General features: G+C 40.1%; 1 protein-coding gene across 3 annotated transcripts in view; it reads left to right on the forward strand.

The window, feature by feature from the left end:
* The window catches only part of UBE2K (ubiquitin conjugating enzyme E2 K), an 86,245-nt gene that overhangs the window by 46,039 nt on the left and 25,186 nt on the right, over nt 1-15,020 (forward strand). For all 3 annotated transcript variants that reach the window (XM_028848016.2, NM_001260841.2, XM_078001611.1), the window contains 2 exon segments: nt 931-989; nt 13,550-13,632. Coding sequence is in view for 1 of the 3 variants with exons in the window: in NM_001260841.2 (NP_001247770.1) it covers nt 931-989; nt 13,550-13,632 (142 nt within the window). In the remaining 2 variants the exon portion in view is untranslated.

The following is a 15,020-nucleotide window of genomic DNA, read 5'->3' on the forward strand; positions in this document are numbered from 1 at the left end:
ATGGCGTGAACCCAGGAGGCGGAGCTTGAAGTGAGCAGAGACCGCGCTTCACTGCACTCCAGCCTGGGCAACAGAGTCAGACTCCGTCTCAATAAATAAATAAATAAATAAAATAAATAAATAAAGGAATAGTTTGTCTTTATGTCTGTCTCTCTTGTTGAATTTTGTTTAAAAAATAAAAAATATATTTAAAGTTTTTTATATTAAAATAGAAACAAGGTCTTGCTGTATTGACCAGGCTGTACTCAAACTCCTGGCCTAGCTTTAAGCAGTCCTCCCACCTCGGCCTCCCAAAGTGTTGGGACTGCAGGCATTAATTAGCCATGGACCTAGCTTGTTTTTTTTAGGCTGGTACAAAAGTAATTACAATTTAATTGCACAAATAAAATGTTAACAAATAAGTATTGACATTTAATTTAGGGCACAAATGAAAAGATTGGGACCTTATTTCATTTGCAAGAAGCAGCCAGAAGTAGAATTTTGTTTATGGCATAATCTCTGTCCTTCGTATCATCTATACTTTCATCCCTCCTTGCCTTCTTTCTTCTTTTTTTTCTGACCCTTTTTTTGTTTGTTATTTAGCAATTCTTAACAGGGTGGATTAGAGGACACAGTGGGAGATTAGAACTCTAATAGTTAATTGTCCTGATGAAATGTTGACGTTGCATTGTCTGGATTTAATGTATTTATCTCTAGCCTTGTTACTCACTGATAAACTAATATAGTTGTATGAAGTGGATATTCTGTATGCTTTAAACAACCTTTAAATTAAAAACCAGTGCTTTTGATTACTTACTTTCTGGGTTTCAACTTTAAAATGAATTTCTTTAATTGAATATGAAATAGCTGCTCTGAAAAGTTCATCAATATATTTGTTTTACATATTTGAATTGAGCAGCATTCTTAACTTTGTTTTCCCCATTTTTTTAGGAGGAAGATATCAACTAGAGATAAAAATACCAGAAACATACCCATTTAATCCCCCTAAGGTACTGTAAGCCTATTTTTGTGCATGAACTTATAAAATATTTTATATTTCTGACCTCTTTTTATTAATATATATTTTAGGGCTTATTAAAGTCACAGCTTTATGAGTTGTTTACTGTGTAAATTTGATGTGGACGGTATTTTAGGTAATGGCAGATGGCTTGCTTCTGAAATTAGAATGAAAAGCAAACTTACCCAAAGGCAGCCATTAATGGCTCAAAACTGGAATAGGATGTACATCTGACAATGGCTCATATGCTAGATCTAGAAATACTTGTCAGTGTTCCCAAATTTAGAGAGCCCTTTTACACATAGACAGAGGTTCTTACTTGACTCAAAGAAGTATGCGTTTTAGGAGACTAGCTTCTTCATTCAGTCATTATTTGAGTACTTTGTGCCAAGGAATATAGCAGTAACTAAGACTTACACTGTTCCTCCTTTCATAGAGCTCACATTATAGTGGGGAAAAAACAGCATGGAATTGCAACTGTGATAAATGTTGAAAGGGAGAATGGAATACCCTAAGATCATGTACAACATGGGGACCCAACCTAAACTTATTTTTTGATTGAACCACTTCCTTTATGTCTCTCCTTTTACTGTCATCAGCACTTTAGGCATTCAACTTTATTCCCTATTTTGTCTGTTATTTAATCACCCTTCCATCTTTGCCACTTCTACTCATTCTCTGCACTGTTGGTCTAGAAATATTCCTAGAGTGCAGTTTTGATCATGCTGCTTTTCTTTCCCTGAATAAAGTCTAAACTCCATGGCTTGACACTTTAAACCTAGAACCTGACCCCAATCTTGTTTCCCACTCTAATCTTCTACCACTTCCACCCACAATGTGGGTCTCATTTTCCATCTTAGATTGTTTATTTGTAGATGATGCTTATTCTTCCACAGCTTTCTATCAGTTTCGCTTAATTCTTTGCCCCTATTATTTAAAATTGTAGTTTTCTATGAGGCCCGAGTATCACTTTCTTCTTTAAGCTGAGTTCATCAAGTGTTTCTCCCTCTCCTCTCTCAATAGCATTTTATACAGTTTATATAGTGACAACACAAATATAGTTCCAAATCATGTATTATTTTGGATATGTATCTTTTTTTAGCTTCTATGCTCCTGAGTCAAGGACCATGTCTTATACACCTATATATTATCAGTAGTTTCCAATAGTGTAGTGTCCCTTGAGCATGATAGCAGTCACTCAGAATGTTCTAGAATTTGTTCATTCAACCTATTGGTTGTTCCAGTTTAAGAATAGATATGATAATGAAAGTTCCAGGGTGATTTTGGCTCACCTAGCATTATGGGGTGCCTATTAGTCTATTGTTTATGTACATCTATTTTCTGATAAGTCTGGTTGATTTTTTTATTATGATAAAATATACATGACATAAAATTACCATTGTAATCATTTTTATGTGTACAGTTCAGTGGCAGTATATTTACCTTGTTGTTTAACCTTTACCATTATCTGTCTATAGAACTTTCTCACCTTCCCAAACTGAAACTTCATACCCATTAAGCAATAACTCCCCATTATTCCCTGCTCCCAGCTTCTGGTAACCACTGTTTTTGTTTCTCTAAATTTGATTAATTCATAAACCTCATGTAAGTGGAATCATAAAATGTCGTTTTGTGTCTGGCTTATATCACCTAGCATAATGTCATCAAGGTTCATTCATGTTAAAGCATGTGTCAGAATTTGTTTTTAAGGCTGAATAATATTCCATTCTAAGTATAGACCATATTTTGTTTTCTCATTCAGCTGTTGATGGACAGTTGGACTTTTTTGTTTGTTTGTTTGTTTTGGGGGACGGAGTCTTGCTCTGTCGCCCAGGTTGGAGTGCAGTGGCGCAATCTCAGCTCACTCCAAGCTCCACCTCCTAGGTTCACGCCATTCTCCTCCCTCAATCTCCTGAGTAGCTGGGACTACAGGCGCCTGCCACCACGCCCGGCTAATTTTTTTTGTTTGTTTTTGTTTTTTGTTTTTTGTTTTGGGGACAGAGTCTTGCTCTATCGCCCAGGTTGGAGTGCAGTGGCGCGATCTGAGCTCACTGCAAGCTCCGCCTCACGGGTTCAGGCTATTCTCCGCCTCCCATGTTCAGGCCATGTTAGCCAGGATGGTCTCGATCTCCTGACCTCGTGATCTGCCCACCTTGGTCTCCCAAAGTACTGTGGGATTACAGGCTTGAGCCACTGTGCCCAGCCTTGGATTTTGTTTTATTTTGTTTTTTGTTTTTTTCGTGGAAATAAGGAGAAAGGAAGAAAAGAGCTCTTATAGGAACCGTTCTCTATTTTACTATTTACTATATGTAGTAAAATAATATGTTTACTATTAATAAAAAAAAAGTTTATTTTTACTATTAAATAATGACGGTAGCAGCTGTCACTTGTTTTGTGCTAGGAATTTTATATGCTTTTCCCAAAAGTCTTCATAACCACCCTAATAAATGAGTGAGCTGAGGCTTAGAAGTTAAATGGAACCAGATTCCATATGGCTGTTATAAGCCCATATGTTAAGTCACTGGGCTTTACTTCCTTTATTCTGATAAGGAAAAAGTAAGGACAAAATCTCTCAACCTGTGAGTATTTAAGAACAATCAACCAGAGTTCAAATCTTTCTTATGTAATCTCTGTGCCTCAGGTTCTTCACCTGCAAAATCTTTTCCTAGGGTTACAAAGACTAAAGAAGTTAATCGGTATAGATAACTGTATTTCATTAATTCTATGATCTATTTTTTCCCCACATTTTTAACATCTGTGAAATCAGGATACATCTTTTGGTGGATGGCATGTCAAAATTTAATTGGCAGAGGTTTTTGTTTCCCAAGGTGTGTTAGTATGTTCTCACCCTGCTATAAAGAAATACCTGAGACTGGGTAATTTGTAAACATAGAGGTTTAAGGCTGGGTGCAGTGGCTCAGTCCTGTAATTCCAGCACTTTGGGAGACTGAGGCAGGCGGATCACCTGAAGTTCGGGAATTTGACACCAGCCTGACCAACATGAAGAAACCCTGACTCTACAAAAAATACAAAATTATCTGGGCATGGTGGCGCATGCCTGTAATCCCAGCTGCTTGGGAGGCTGAGGCAGGAGAATGGCTTGAACCCGGGAGACGGAAGTTGCGGTGAGCTGAGATGCGCCATTGCACTCCAGCCTGGGCGAGGTTTAATTGGCTCGTGGTTCTGTAGACTGTGCAGGAAGCACAGTGGCTTCTGCTTCTGGGGAGGCCTCAGGAAACTTATAATCACGGCAGAAGGCCAAGGGGAAGCAGACACGTCTTACATGGCAGGAAAAGGAGCAAGAGAGAGTTGGGGAAAATGCTTACACACTTGAAAACAGCTAGATCTCATGAGAACTCACTAACACGATGACAGCACCAAGGGGGATGGTGTTAAGCCATGAGAAACCATGATCCGGTTTCCACTAGGCCCCACCTCCAACACTGGGGATTACCATTTGACATGCGATTTGGGCAGGGACCCAAATCCAAACTGTATCATAAGGGTACATAAAACAATGTTATGTTAAATAGTTGATGGTGCCTGATATTTGATGAAATGTAAGTTACAAGTGCCTGGAATAGTAGTAAGCACTTGGTAAATGTTAGACAGCATTAACCAATGACTGCCACCCCAAGTGAGGGAGGCCCTTTCCAAAGTAGTCTGTTGGCTTTCCTTTATAATAGCATTTTAAAATACAGTAGTATTGACACTTAAATTTTCTCTATAAATTCATATTCTCATACATTGCTGGGGGAAATGTAAAATGTTGCAGCCTCTTTGGGAAACAGTTTGATCAAAATGGCAAACTTAGAGTTCCCTTGTGACTCAGCAGTTCTACTTCCAGGTATAACATTTATCCACACAGTAACTTGTACACAGGTGTTCATACCAACACTATTCATTACAGCCAAAAAAATGGAAGCAATCAAAAATGTTCGTCAACTGGTGAATGGATAAATAAAATGCAGTATATCCATATCATGGAATACTATTTGGTTATAAAGAAGAATGAGGTACTGATAAATGATACAACGTATCAGTGAACCTTGAAAACATTATGCTAAGTGAAAGAAACCAGACACAAAAGCTTCACATTGTATTATTTTTATGAAATACTGGAAAAAGCAAATCCTAGAGACTAGAGACAGAAAGGAATTTGGTGGTGGCTTAGAGATAGAAGAATGGGGAAGTAACTGCCAATGGTTACAGGGTTTCTTTTGTTTTGTTTTGCTTTTTTGAGGCAGAGTCTCGCTCTGTCGCCCAGGCTGGAGTGCAGTGGCATGATCTCGGCTCACTGCAAGCTCTGCCTCCTGGGTTCAGGCCATTCTCCTGCCTCAGCCTCCCAAGTAGTTGGGACTACAGGCACCCGCCACCATGCTCAGCTTATTTTTTGTATTTTTAGTAGAGACGGGGTTTCACCGTGTTAGCCAGGATGGTCTCAATCTTCTGACCTTGTGATCCTCCTGCCTCGGCCTCCCAAAGTGCTAGAATTACAGGCGTGAGTCACCGTGCCCGGCCAGGTTTCTTCTTGAGGTGATAAAATAGTCAAAAAATAGATTGTGGTGATAGTTGCACAAGTCCGTGAAAATACTAAAAGTTAGCAAGCTGTACAGTTGCTGGGCACGGTGGTTCATGCCTGTCATCCCAGAACTTTGGAAGGCTGAGGTGGGTGGATCATCTGAGGTCAGTAGTTCGAGACCAGCCTGGCCAATGTGGTGAAACACCATCTCTACTAAAAATACAAAAATTAGCTGGGTGTGGTGGCACGTGCCTGTAATCCCAGCTAGTAATTGCATAATTGTGGCTCTGTTTTAGGCACTTTGACCTGTAACTTCATTTAATTCTTGAAATAAATATTTTATTAAATCTCTCCCACCTCATCCCCACTTTTTTTAGAGACAGGGTCTTACTCTGTTGCTCAGTCTGGAGTCTTCTGGCATGCACAATCATAGCTTAGTGCAGCCTTTAACTCCTGGGCTCAAGTGATCCCTCCACCTTGGCCTCCCCAGAGTGCTGGGATTACAGGCATGAGCCACCACACCCACACTCCTGTTTTATTAAAATGAGAAAAATAGACTCAAAACATAAGAACTGAAGTATGTCTGACGTTTTTGCTACTACTTCATCTTGCTGTTAAGGCCACTGTTACCTGCTTTGGCATGGTGGCTCATGCCTATAATCCCAGCACTTTAGGAAGTCAAGGCAGAAGAAGCATTTGGGCTTGGGAGTTTGAGTTCAGTCTGGACGACATAGCAAGGCCCTGTCTCTAGTCACACACACAAAAAAAAAAAAAAAAAAAAGAAGAAAAAGGCCTCTACATCTCTTAATTCCAGCTGTTCCATTTGGAGGTAGCTTTGACGTTTAGAAACATCTTAGGTTCAACTCCAATTTGTATTACTGTGACTTCAACCAGTTAGTCATAGTTACAGTTTAGTGTTCTTTAAATATGGTATATATAAAATAAAATTTTTTAAAACAACAAAAAAATAAAGAACAAACAAGAAAATAAATATGATACATACCCCACTTGTGGCATTGTGCTGCTCTTGCAGTAAATGTTAATGAACATGATAAATATGTTCTAGATGTATACTAAGTTGATTTGAATTTTTACTGATGGGTAAATAAAATGAGAAGAATGGAGAATATTTATGTAAATTTCTTGCTGAATTGTGTGTTCACATATGTTTGGACTCAGGCTTAATTTTAAGTCTTATGAGGTAAAAGTATCAAAGTAGCTGGTTATATTTTCATTACTACTATGCAGCTAAAATTTGAGAAAAGATTAAAAATTCACATTTGTCTTACCATGGTCACAGAATATTTTGTTTATTATTATGCAATATATCATTGACCAGAAGAGTAGGCTTACTTCTAAACAGAGAAAAATATATCTTTAAATCAGATGATAATACTGTAGAAGGAATTTGATTAAATGCATACAACCAATATGATTTCTAGTGTTAAATTGTAATGTGTGTTGTGCTAGTGAAAAAATCATTAGTAAAATTCTAGCCCAATGGTGTGTCCTGTTCGAATAGAGATTAAGTTGTAGGCCGGATGCGATGGTTTGCATGCCTATAATCCCAGCACGTAGGGAGTCAGGGGGCAGGTAGATGGCTTGAGCTCAGAAGTTCATGACCAAAATGGCAAAAACCTGTCTCTACTAAAAATGCAAAAAGCAGAACAAAACAAAAACTAGTCAGGTATGGTGGCATGAGCCTGCAGTCCCAGCTACTCAGGAGGCTAAGGCACAAGAATTGCTTGAACCTGGGAGGCGGAGGTTGCAGTGAGCCGAGATCGTGCCACTGCACTGCAGCCTGGACTACAGAGTGAGACTCTGTCTCAAAAAAAAAAAAATAAATTAAGTTGTGAATTTTGCTCTTGTTTTCTTGGTGTTATCAACATATTTTTTGCATGTTAAGTTGTATATACATACCAATGCTAATAATCTTTAATGAGCATATGCTCATCTGTACATGCATATTCAAAATAAAATAACATTTTCTTTTGTATGATAAGAGAGTTAAAGCTGGTTTAATAATACATGTTTTGAGACCCTGTCTCAAAAATAAATAAAATAAAAAACAAGATACGGCCAAGCACGGTAGATCACCAGAGGTCAAGAGTTCAAGACTAGCCTGGACAACATGATGAAACCCCATCTCTACTGAAAATAATTAGCCAGGTGTCATGGTGCGCGCCTGTAATCCCAGCTACTCAGAAGGCTGAGGCAGGAGAATCGCTTGAAACCAGGAGGCAGAGGTTGCAGTAAGCTGAGATCGCACCACTGCACTCCAACCTGGACGACAGAGTGAAACTCCATCTGGAAAAAAAAAAAAAAAAAAGCAAGAAACACACTTCACATATCTTCAGATCTTAAAACTGGAAGTTACAAATGGAAATACGAACTCAAATCTACCATGAAGTGGAAGCTGAAGTGTTTGTTAAAGAGTGAATGAAATGTACAGTGCATCTTGGAGGAGGAGATAAGAACCATTGATGCTATGCCAATGTTGATAATTTAAGAATAGTTTCCTTCGTTTCTGTCTGGGAACTTTTAGTGTCTGTTGTTACGTAGTGTTCAGATTTCTGTTTTTATTTATTGAGTACTTTCCGAAGCTATTGAGTGTTCTGAAGTTCCCAGACAATGCTAGTACTAGTTTTGTATATAAAAATAAGGAGACATTATTATTATTTTCTTAATAGAGACAGGGTCTTGCTACATTGCCCAGGCTGGTCTCAAACTCATAGCCTCAAACAGTCTTCCCACCTTGGCCTCCCAAATTGTTGAGATTACGGGCTTGATTCACTGTGCTAGGCCATGGAGATAATCTTGAAGATTAAATTTTTTTTTTACAAAATTTTTTTTAAAATTTTATTCTTTGAGACAGGTTCTTGCTCTGTTGCCTGGGCTGGAGTACAGTGGCATGATCATGGCTCACTGCAACCTCTGCCTTCCAGGCTCAAGCAATCTCTCACCTCAGCCTTCTGAGCCACCATGCCTGGCCTTGAAGATTAAATTCTTTAGTGGGTCATCTGCAAATCCAAAATTATTCTTTTTCTTTTTTACTTTCTTCTTTTTTTTTTTTTAATAGGGATGGGATCTCACCATATTGCCCAGGCTGGTCTCGAACTCCTGAGCTTAAGCAACCCCCCTGCCTTGGCTTCCCAAACTGCTAGGATTATAGACATGAGCCACCATTCTCAGCCCAAATTCAAAATTATTTATTTCTAACTATAGATTATAGTACAAAGTAAGAATTAGTTCAGTAATTTAATTGTGTCGGCATTTTTCCTATGTATCTACAGAGAATTCTGCATAGAAGACCCTTCTTTAAAAAGCAATGCTGAATGCCATATCCTGCTTTTTGCTCACACCTGTAATCCTAGCACTGTGGGAGGCTGAGATGGGTGGATCACTTGAGCCCAGGAGTTTGAGAAAAGTCTAGGCAACATGGTGAAACCCTGTTCCTGTATCCACAAAAAATATGAAAATTAGCCGGGAGTGATGGCACACGCCTGTAGTCCCAAGTACTCTGAAGGCTGAGGCAGGAGAATTGTTTCAGTGCAGGAGCTCGAGAATGCAGTGAGCCGAGATTATGCCACTGCACTTCAGCCAAGGTGACAGAGTAAGACCCTGTCTCAAAAATAAATAGAAAAGGCCAGGCACAGTGGCTCATGCCTGTAATCCTAGCATTTCGGGAGGCTGAGGCAGGCGGATCACTTGGGAGTTCCAGACCAGCCTGGCCAACATGGTGAAACCCCGTCACTAGTAAAAAATACAAAAATTAGTCGGGCATGGTGGCGCAAACATGTAGTCCCAGCTACTAGGGAGGCTGAGACGGGAGAATCACTCCAGCCCAGGAGTAGTAAAAAAGTAAAATTAAAACAAAAGGCAAGATATATTTCATATATCTTCAGCTCACTTGACTAAACTGTAATCCTTCTGACATCTCCAATAGTGTTTTTAAATTATATTATCTTTCTTTTTTTTTTTTTGAGACGGAGTGTCGCTCTGTCGCCCAGGCTGGAGTGCAGTGGCGCGATCTCACTGCAAGCTCCGCCTCCCGGGTTCACGCCATTCTCCTGCCTCAGCCTCCCGAGTAGCTGGGACTAAAGGCGCCCGCCACCACGCCCGGCTAATGTTTTGTATATTTAGTAGAGATGGGGTTTCACCGTGTTAGCCAGGATGGTCTCAATCTCCTGACCTCGTGATCCGCCTGCCTCGGCCTCCCAAAGTGCTGAGATTACAGGCGTGAGCCACCACCCCTGGCCAAAATTACATTTTCTAATCTTGTTGAAAATACTAAACCACAGTGGGTTTTTTGTGTGTGGTTTTTTTTTTTTTTTTTGAGATGGAGCCTCGCTCTGTCCCCTAGGCTGGAATGCAGCGGTGCGATCTCAGCTCATTGCAAGCTCCACCTCCTGGGTCCACGCCGTTCTCCTGCCTCAGCCATGGGAGTAGCTGGGACTATGGTAGCTGGGACTACAGGCGCCCGCCACCACGCCCGGCTAATTTTTTGTATTTTTAGTAGAGACAGGATTTCACCGTGTTAGCCAGGCCGATCTCCTGACCTTGTGATCTGCCTGCCTCGGCCTCCCAAAGTGCTGGGATTGCAGCCATGAGCCACCACGCCGGCCACCACATTGTTTTAAAGTTATAAAATGCTGTGAATTCCTTGAGTTACTGACATTATGGCATATGATTGTTTATGAATTGAACTCATTGAATAGTAAATGGAGATTGATTATTAAAAATTCAAAAATCTGAGATTCGAAATGCTCCAAAATCTGAAACTTTTTGAGTGTCTACATGTCACTCAAAGAAAATGCTCATTGAAGCATTTTGGATTTCAGATTTTCAGATAAGAAATACTCAGCATAGGCCAAGCACTGTGGCTCGTTCATGCCTGTAATCTCAGCAGTTTTGGAGGCCAAGAGGGGAGGATTGCCTGAACCCAGAAGGTTAGGACTGTAGTGAGCAGTGATCGCACCACTCCACTCCAGCCTGGGCGACGGGAGTGAGACCCTGCCTCCAAAAAACAGAAAGAAAGAAAAAGAAACAACCTGTATTAAGATGTGAAATGTGTGGTTATATCTCTTATAAAGCAGTGTTTGATGTGGTCTCAGTGGCTTATGCCTGTAATCCTAGTACTTCAGGAGCCTAAGACGGGCAGATCTCTTGAGCCCAGGACTTCAAGACCAGCCTGGGTAATATGGTGAAACCCCAACACTATTAGAAATAAAAAAATTAGCTGGGTGTGGTGGTGTGTGCCTATAGTCACGGTTACTTTTAAGATGGATCACCTGAGTCTGGGAAGTTGAGGTTACAGTGAGCCGAGATTACACCATTGCACTCAAGCCTGGGCTTATAGGAGTGAGACCTTCTCTGGGGAAGAAAAAGGAAAAAGGGAGAAATGTTTGTTGTACATAAGCCCTATATTACTGTCTTACTTAACTTGCATTGTATTTGATATTTAGCCGTATAATAACATTTTTGCTGTAATGTTAAGTGCACATTCATTTAGTGTGAGTCGCTTATATCTGGGGATGCTTTATTAAGCAGGATGGATACAATGTCTTTTATGGAAGACCAGACAAATAAGGCAGAAATCACAGAAATGTAATTAATACTATGACAAAGGAAACTACAGGTGTGTGGAACAGATCAGGAAGAAGTGATATGGAAAGTGAAACTTGAAGAGTAGGAGTTAGTTGGGAGAAGAGGGCACAGAGGTATGTTATTGAGAAAACAAATATGTATGAAGGCCCAGAGCAGGGGAAAAGTTTATTATGACTTTTTGAGCAGGAGAGTGGAATGGGGAATAGAGGTAAAAACTGAGATTTCCGCCGGGTGCAGTGGCTCACGCCTGTAATCCCAGCACTTTGGGAGGCCAAGGTGGGAGGATCACAAGGTCAGGTGATCGAGACCATCCTGGCTAATGCGGTGAAACCCCATCTCTACTAAAAATACAGAAAAATTAGCCGGGTGTAGTGGCGGGTGCCTATAGTCCCAGCTACTCGGGAGGCTGAGACAGGAGAATGGCGTGAACCTTGGAGGCAGAGCTTGCAGTGAGCTGAGATCGTGCCACTGCACTCCAACCTGGGCGACAGAGCAAGACTGTGTCTCAAAAAAAACAAAACAAAACAAAACAAAAAAACCAGATTTCAGGGGTAGTCTAGGGCCAGGTTAAGAGTGTGGGCTTGGCTGGGCATGATGGCTCATGCCTGTAATCCCAGCACTTTGGGAGGCCGAGGCGGGTGGATCACCTGAGGTCAGGAGTTCAAGATCAGCCTGGCCAACATGGCGAAACCCCGTCTCACCCTGTTGGCGCGCCGAGATCGTGCCACTGCACTCCCTGAGCGACAGCGCGAGACTCCTCAAAAAGAGAGAGAGAGAGTGGGTCCGCATTGAAGGGAATGAGAGGTCATTAATGGTCCTTAGAGCAGCATGGTGATGCAAATCAGATTTACTTTAAAGGGCTCTCTTTAGTTTCGGTTGGGAAAATAAATTGGAGATAACAGAAGGGAAGGCAGTAAAGTCAGGAGACTATGTAGTAACCTAGGTGATGAATGATTGTCTCCTTTAATGAGAAGATGGAGAGAAGTAGGTATCATTGAAAGTAGTAAGATTATTAAGACTGAAAAGAATCAAGCATAGCAAGAATGAAGGAATGGAAAGTATCTTGTTAGTTTTCGGTATTTTAAAGTCATTGGCGAATTAAAGTGCCTTTTTAGATTGAATATGAGTTAGTGAGTGAGCAGGAGGTAAGGAAGTAGAAATAGTGTAGACAAATCAAGAAGTCACAAAGAGAAGAGAGAAGTGGAAACTTAGCTTTTTTCCATAAATAGCTGAGGGGCATATATTAAAGAGTCAGTTTTTTTCCAGTTGGTTGTGCTCTGTTGGCCAGGCTGTAGTATAGTGGCATGATCATGGCTTGCTGCAGCCTCAACCTTTCAGATTCAAGTGATCCTCACGCTTCAGCTCCCTAGTAGCTGGGAGTACAGGTGTGTGCCACCATGCCCAGCTAATTTTCTTATTTGTAGAGACATGGTCTCACTGTGTTGCCCAGGCTGGTCTCAAAACTCTTGAGCTAAAGGGATCCTTCCTGCCTACCTCTCCCAAATACTGGGATTACAGTGTATGAGTGCTAATTTTTGTAAAGTTCTTAGAACATTAATGTGCCATTACATATTAATGTACATAATGTACTATATACATTAATTGGCACATAGTAATTAATCTATTAAGTGTCAAAGAATTTGGGCTCAACTGGTCATTGTCATATGTGTCAGAGATAAGAATACAAGACCCTCCAAAAGTTCATGAGTAAGAGCTGATGAACTTTTTAATTTCATGGTGTTTTAGCATTTTCTTAATTTTCACTTGTTGATTTATTCTTCTTCCATAATGACACAAATAATGAGATGATTAGACTCAGAATCTGGAATCAGATTGTGGGAGTTTACATTGTGCTCTGTTTAGCTGTTTGATTAGGTTTCTTAAACTCTAAGCCTTAGTATCTCCTCAGTGTTTGCTGCATCATAATAGGCATTTCAATAAAAATAATTTGAGAAAAAATTATACAGAAAAAAAAGCACCGTCACTTACTGTTTGTGCTTTCATTCACTGGTTTTACTTACTTTTTTCCTCAAGTCTATTCTGCACCCTGCCTCACATGAAGAAAGTGCCATTTACTATTTATGTTTTTATTTTATATACTATTTTATTTACCAAAATGGATTTTATTCTCTGTTGTATTCTCATAGCATCTACCATTATTCTAGGTAAATTGTAATCTCCTAGTAATTGTTGGGTTTGTTTAAAGGAGGAACATTTAAAGAGTTTAAAAACAATATATGTTAGTGACAACATTCAGCTTACTGGATCCTTTGTCTTCTACACCCCTTCTTTCACCTAGGCAAAATGATGTAATAGATATAGGGACCTTTCTTTTTTTAGTTTGAAGATTTCATTTTCTTGTAGTTCTGCTTAAACTGTTTTATTTCTGTTACTGAAAAACTCAAGTGTGCTTTATATTCTAGGTCCGGTTTATCACTAAAATATGGCATCCTAATATTAGTTCCGTCACAGGGGCTATTTGTTTGGATATCCTGAAAGATCAATGGTAAGAGATTTTGAATTCACCTTCTCTCCTTCTCATGTGAATACCAAGACTATAAGAGTGCTAAATGTGTAATTGCCTCAAAACATATATTATATTTTATCTTGTTTGGGCAGTAACTTTATAAAGTCTCAAGTACATAATTGAAAATGCAATATAATTAAGATCACAATCCGTATTTAAATAGAGACTTGTTAGATAATGTTAGATGCTAGCTTTACACTTTGAAAAGTCTTGGGTTTCATTTGTTGTTTTGGTAAATTTGATTATTTGCTATCTTAAGAAGATATTTGTGAAAGACTAAAAAAGTAGAAAGTAAGTATTGAAGTAGTCATATCCCCCTTGGATGGAATGTAAGTTACAAAATTGTTGCAAGTTGTGTTAATGGAGCACAGTTTGAGCACAGTTATGACTTTGGTTTATGAATTCTAACAAGGAGCACCTTTGTAGGTGATGTCTTCATTTGGATAGCAGTATTGTGCTTTCACATTTTTTGTCTGATTTGCTCTGCACAGCATTAAGTGTTTTAAGAGTTTCTGCTCTGGAGCCACCAGGTTCACATCTTGGCTCTCCAGTTTACCAGGCTGCATGGTCATGAGCAAATTACCTAAATTCTGTGTGCCTTCGTGTCCTCGTCTGCAAAATGGGTTGACACCCACTTCATAGAGCTGAGAGGATTAAATAAGTTACTTTATGTAATTCCCTTAAATTAGAGCTTTGCTTTTGTTTTTTGGTTTTTGTTTTTTTGAGACAGGGTCTTGCCTTGGTCGCCCAGGCAGGAGTGCAGTGGCGCAATCACAGCTCACTGTAGCCGTGACCTCTAAAGCCCAAGTAGTCCTACCACCTCAGCCTCCCAAGTAGCTGGGAATACAGGCACATACCACCACACCTGGCTAGTTTTTGTATTTTTTTGTAGAGACAGGGTTCCTGTTGCCCAGGCTGGAAGCTTTGTGTAGTCTAACAATGATAAAGATGATAGTTAATTATTTAGCACGTGATTTTTTTTTTTTTTTTTTTTTGAGACGGAGTCTCGCTCTGTTGCCCAGGCTGGAGTGCAGTGGCCGAATCTCAGCTCACTGCAAGCTCCGCCTCCTGGGTTTACGCCATTCTCCTGTCTCAGCCTTCCGAGTAGCTGGGACTACAGGCACCCGCCACCTCGCCCGGCTAGTTTTTTTAGTAGAGACGGGGTTTCACCGTGTTAGCCAGGATGGTCTCGATCTCCTGACCTCGTGATCCGCCCGTCTCGGCCTCCCAAAGTGCTGGGATTACAGGCTTGAGCCACTGCACCCGGCCTAGCACGTGATTTTATAGATGGAAAAACTAAGACCAAAGGTATAAAAATTAATTGGAGTGGGAGAAAACCATAAAACTAGAAAAAAATCAGTTGAGTG

Source organism: Macaca mulatta, chromosome 5, assembly GCF_049350105.2.
Source record: "Macaca mulatta isolate MMU2019108-1 chromosome 5, T2T-MMU8v2.0, whole genome shotgun sequence".
NCBI lineage: Eukaryota > Metazoa > Chordata > Mammalia > Primates > Cercopithecidae > Macaca > Macaca mulatta.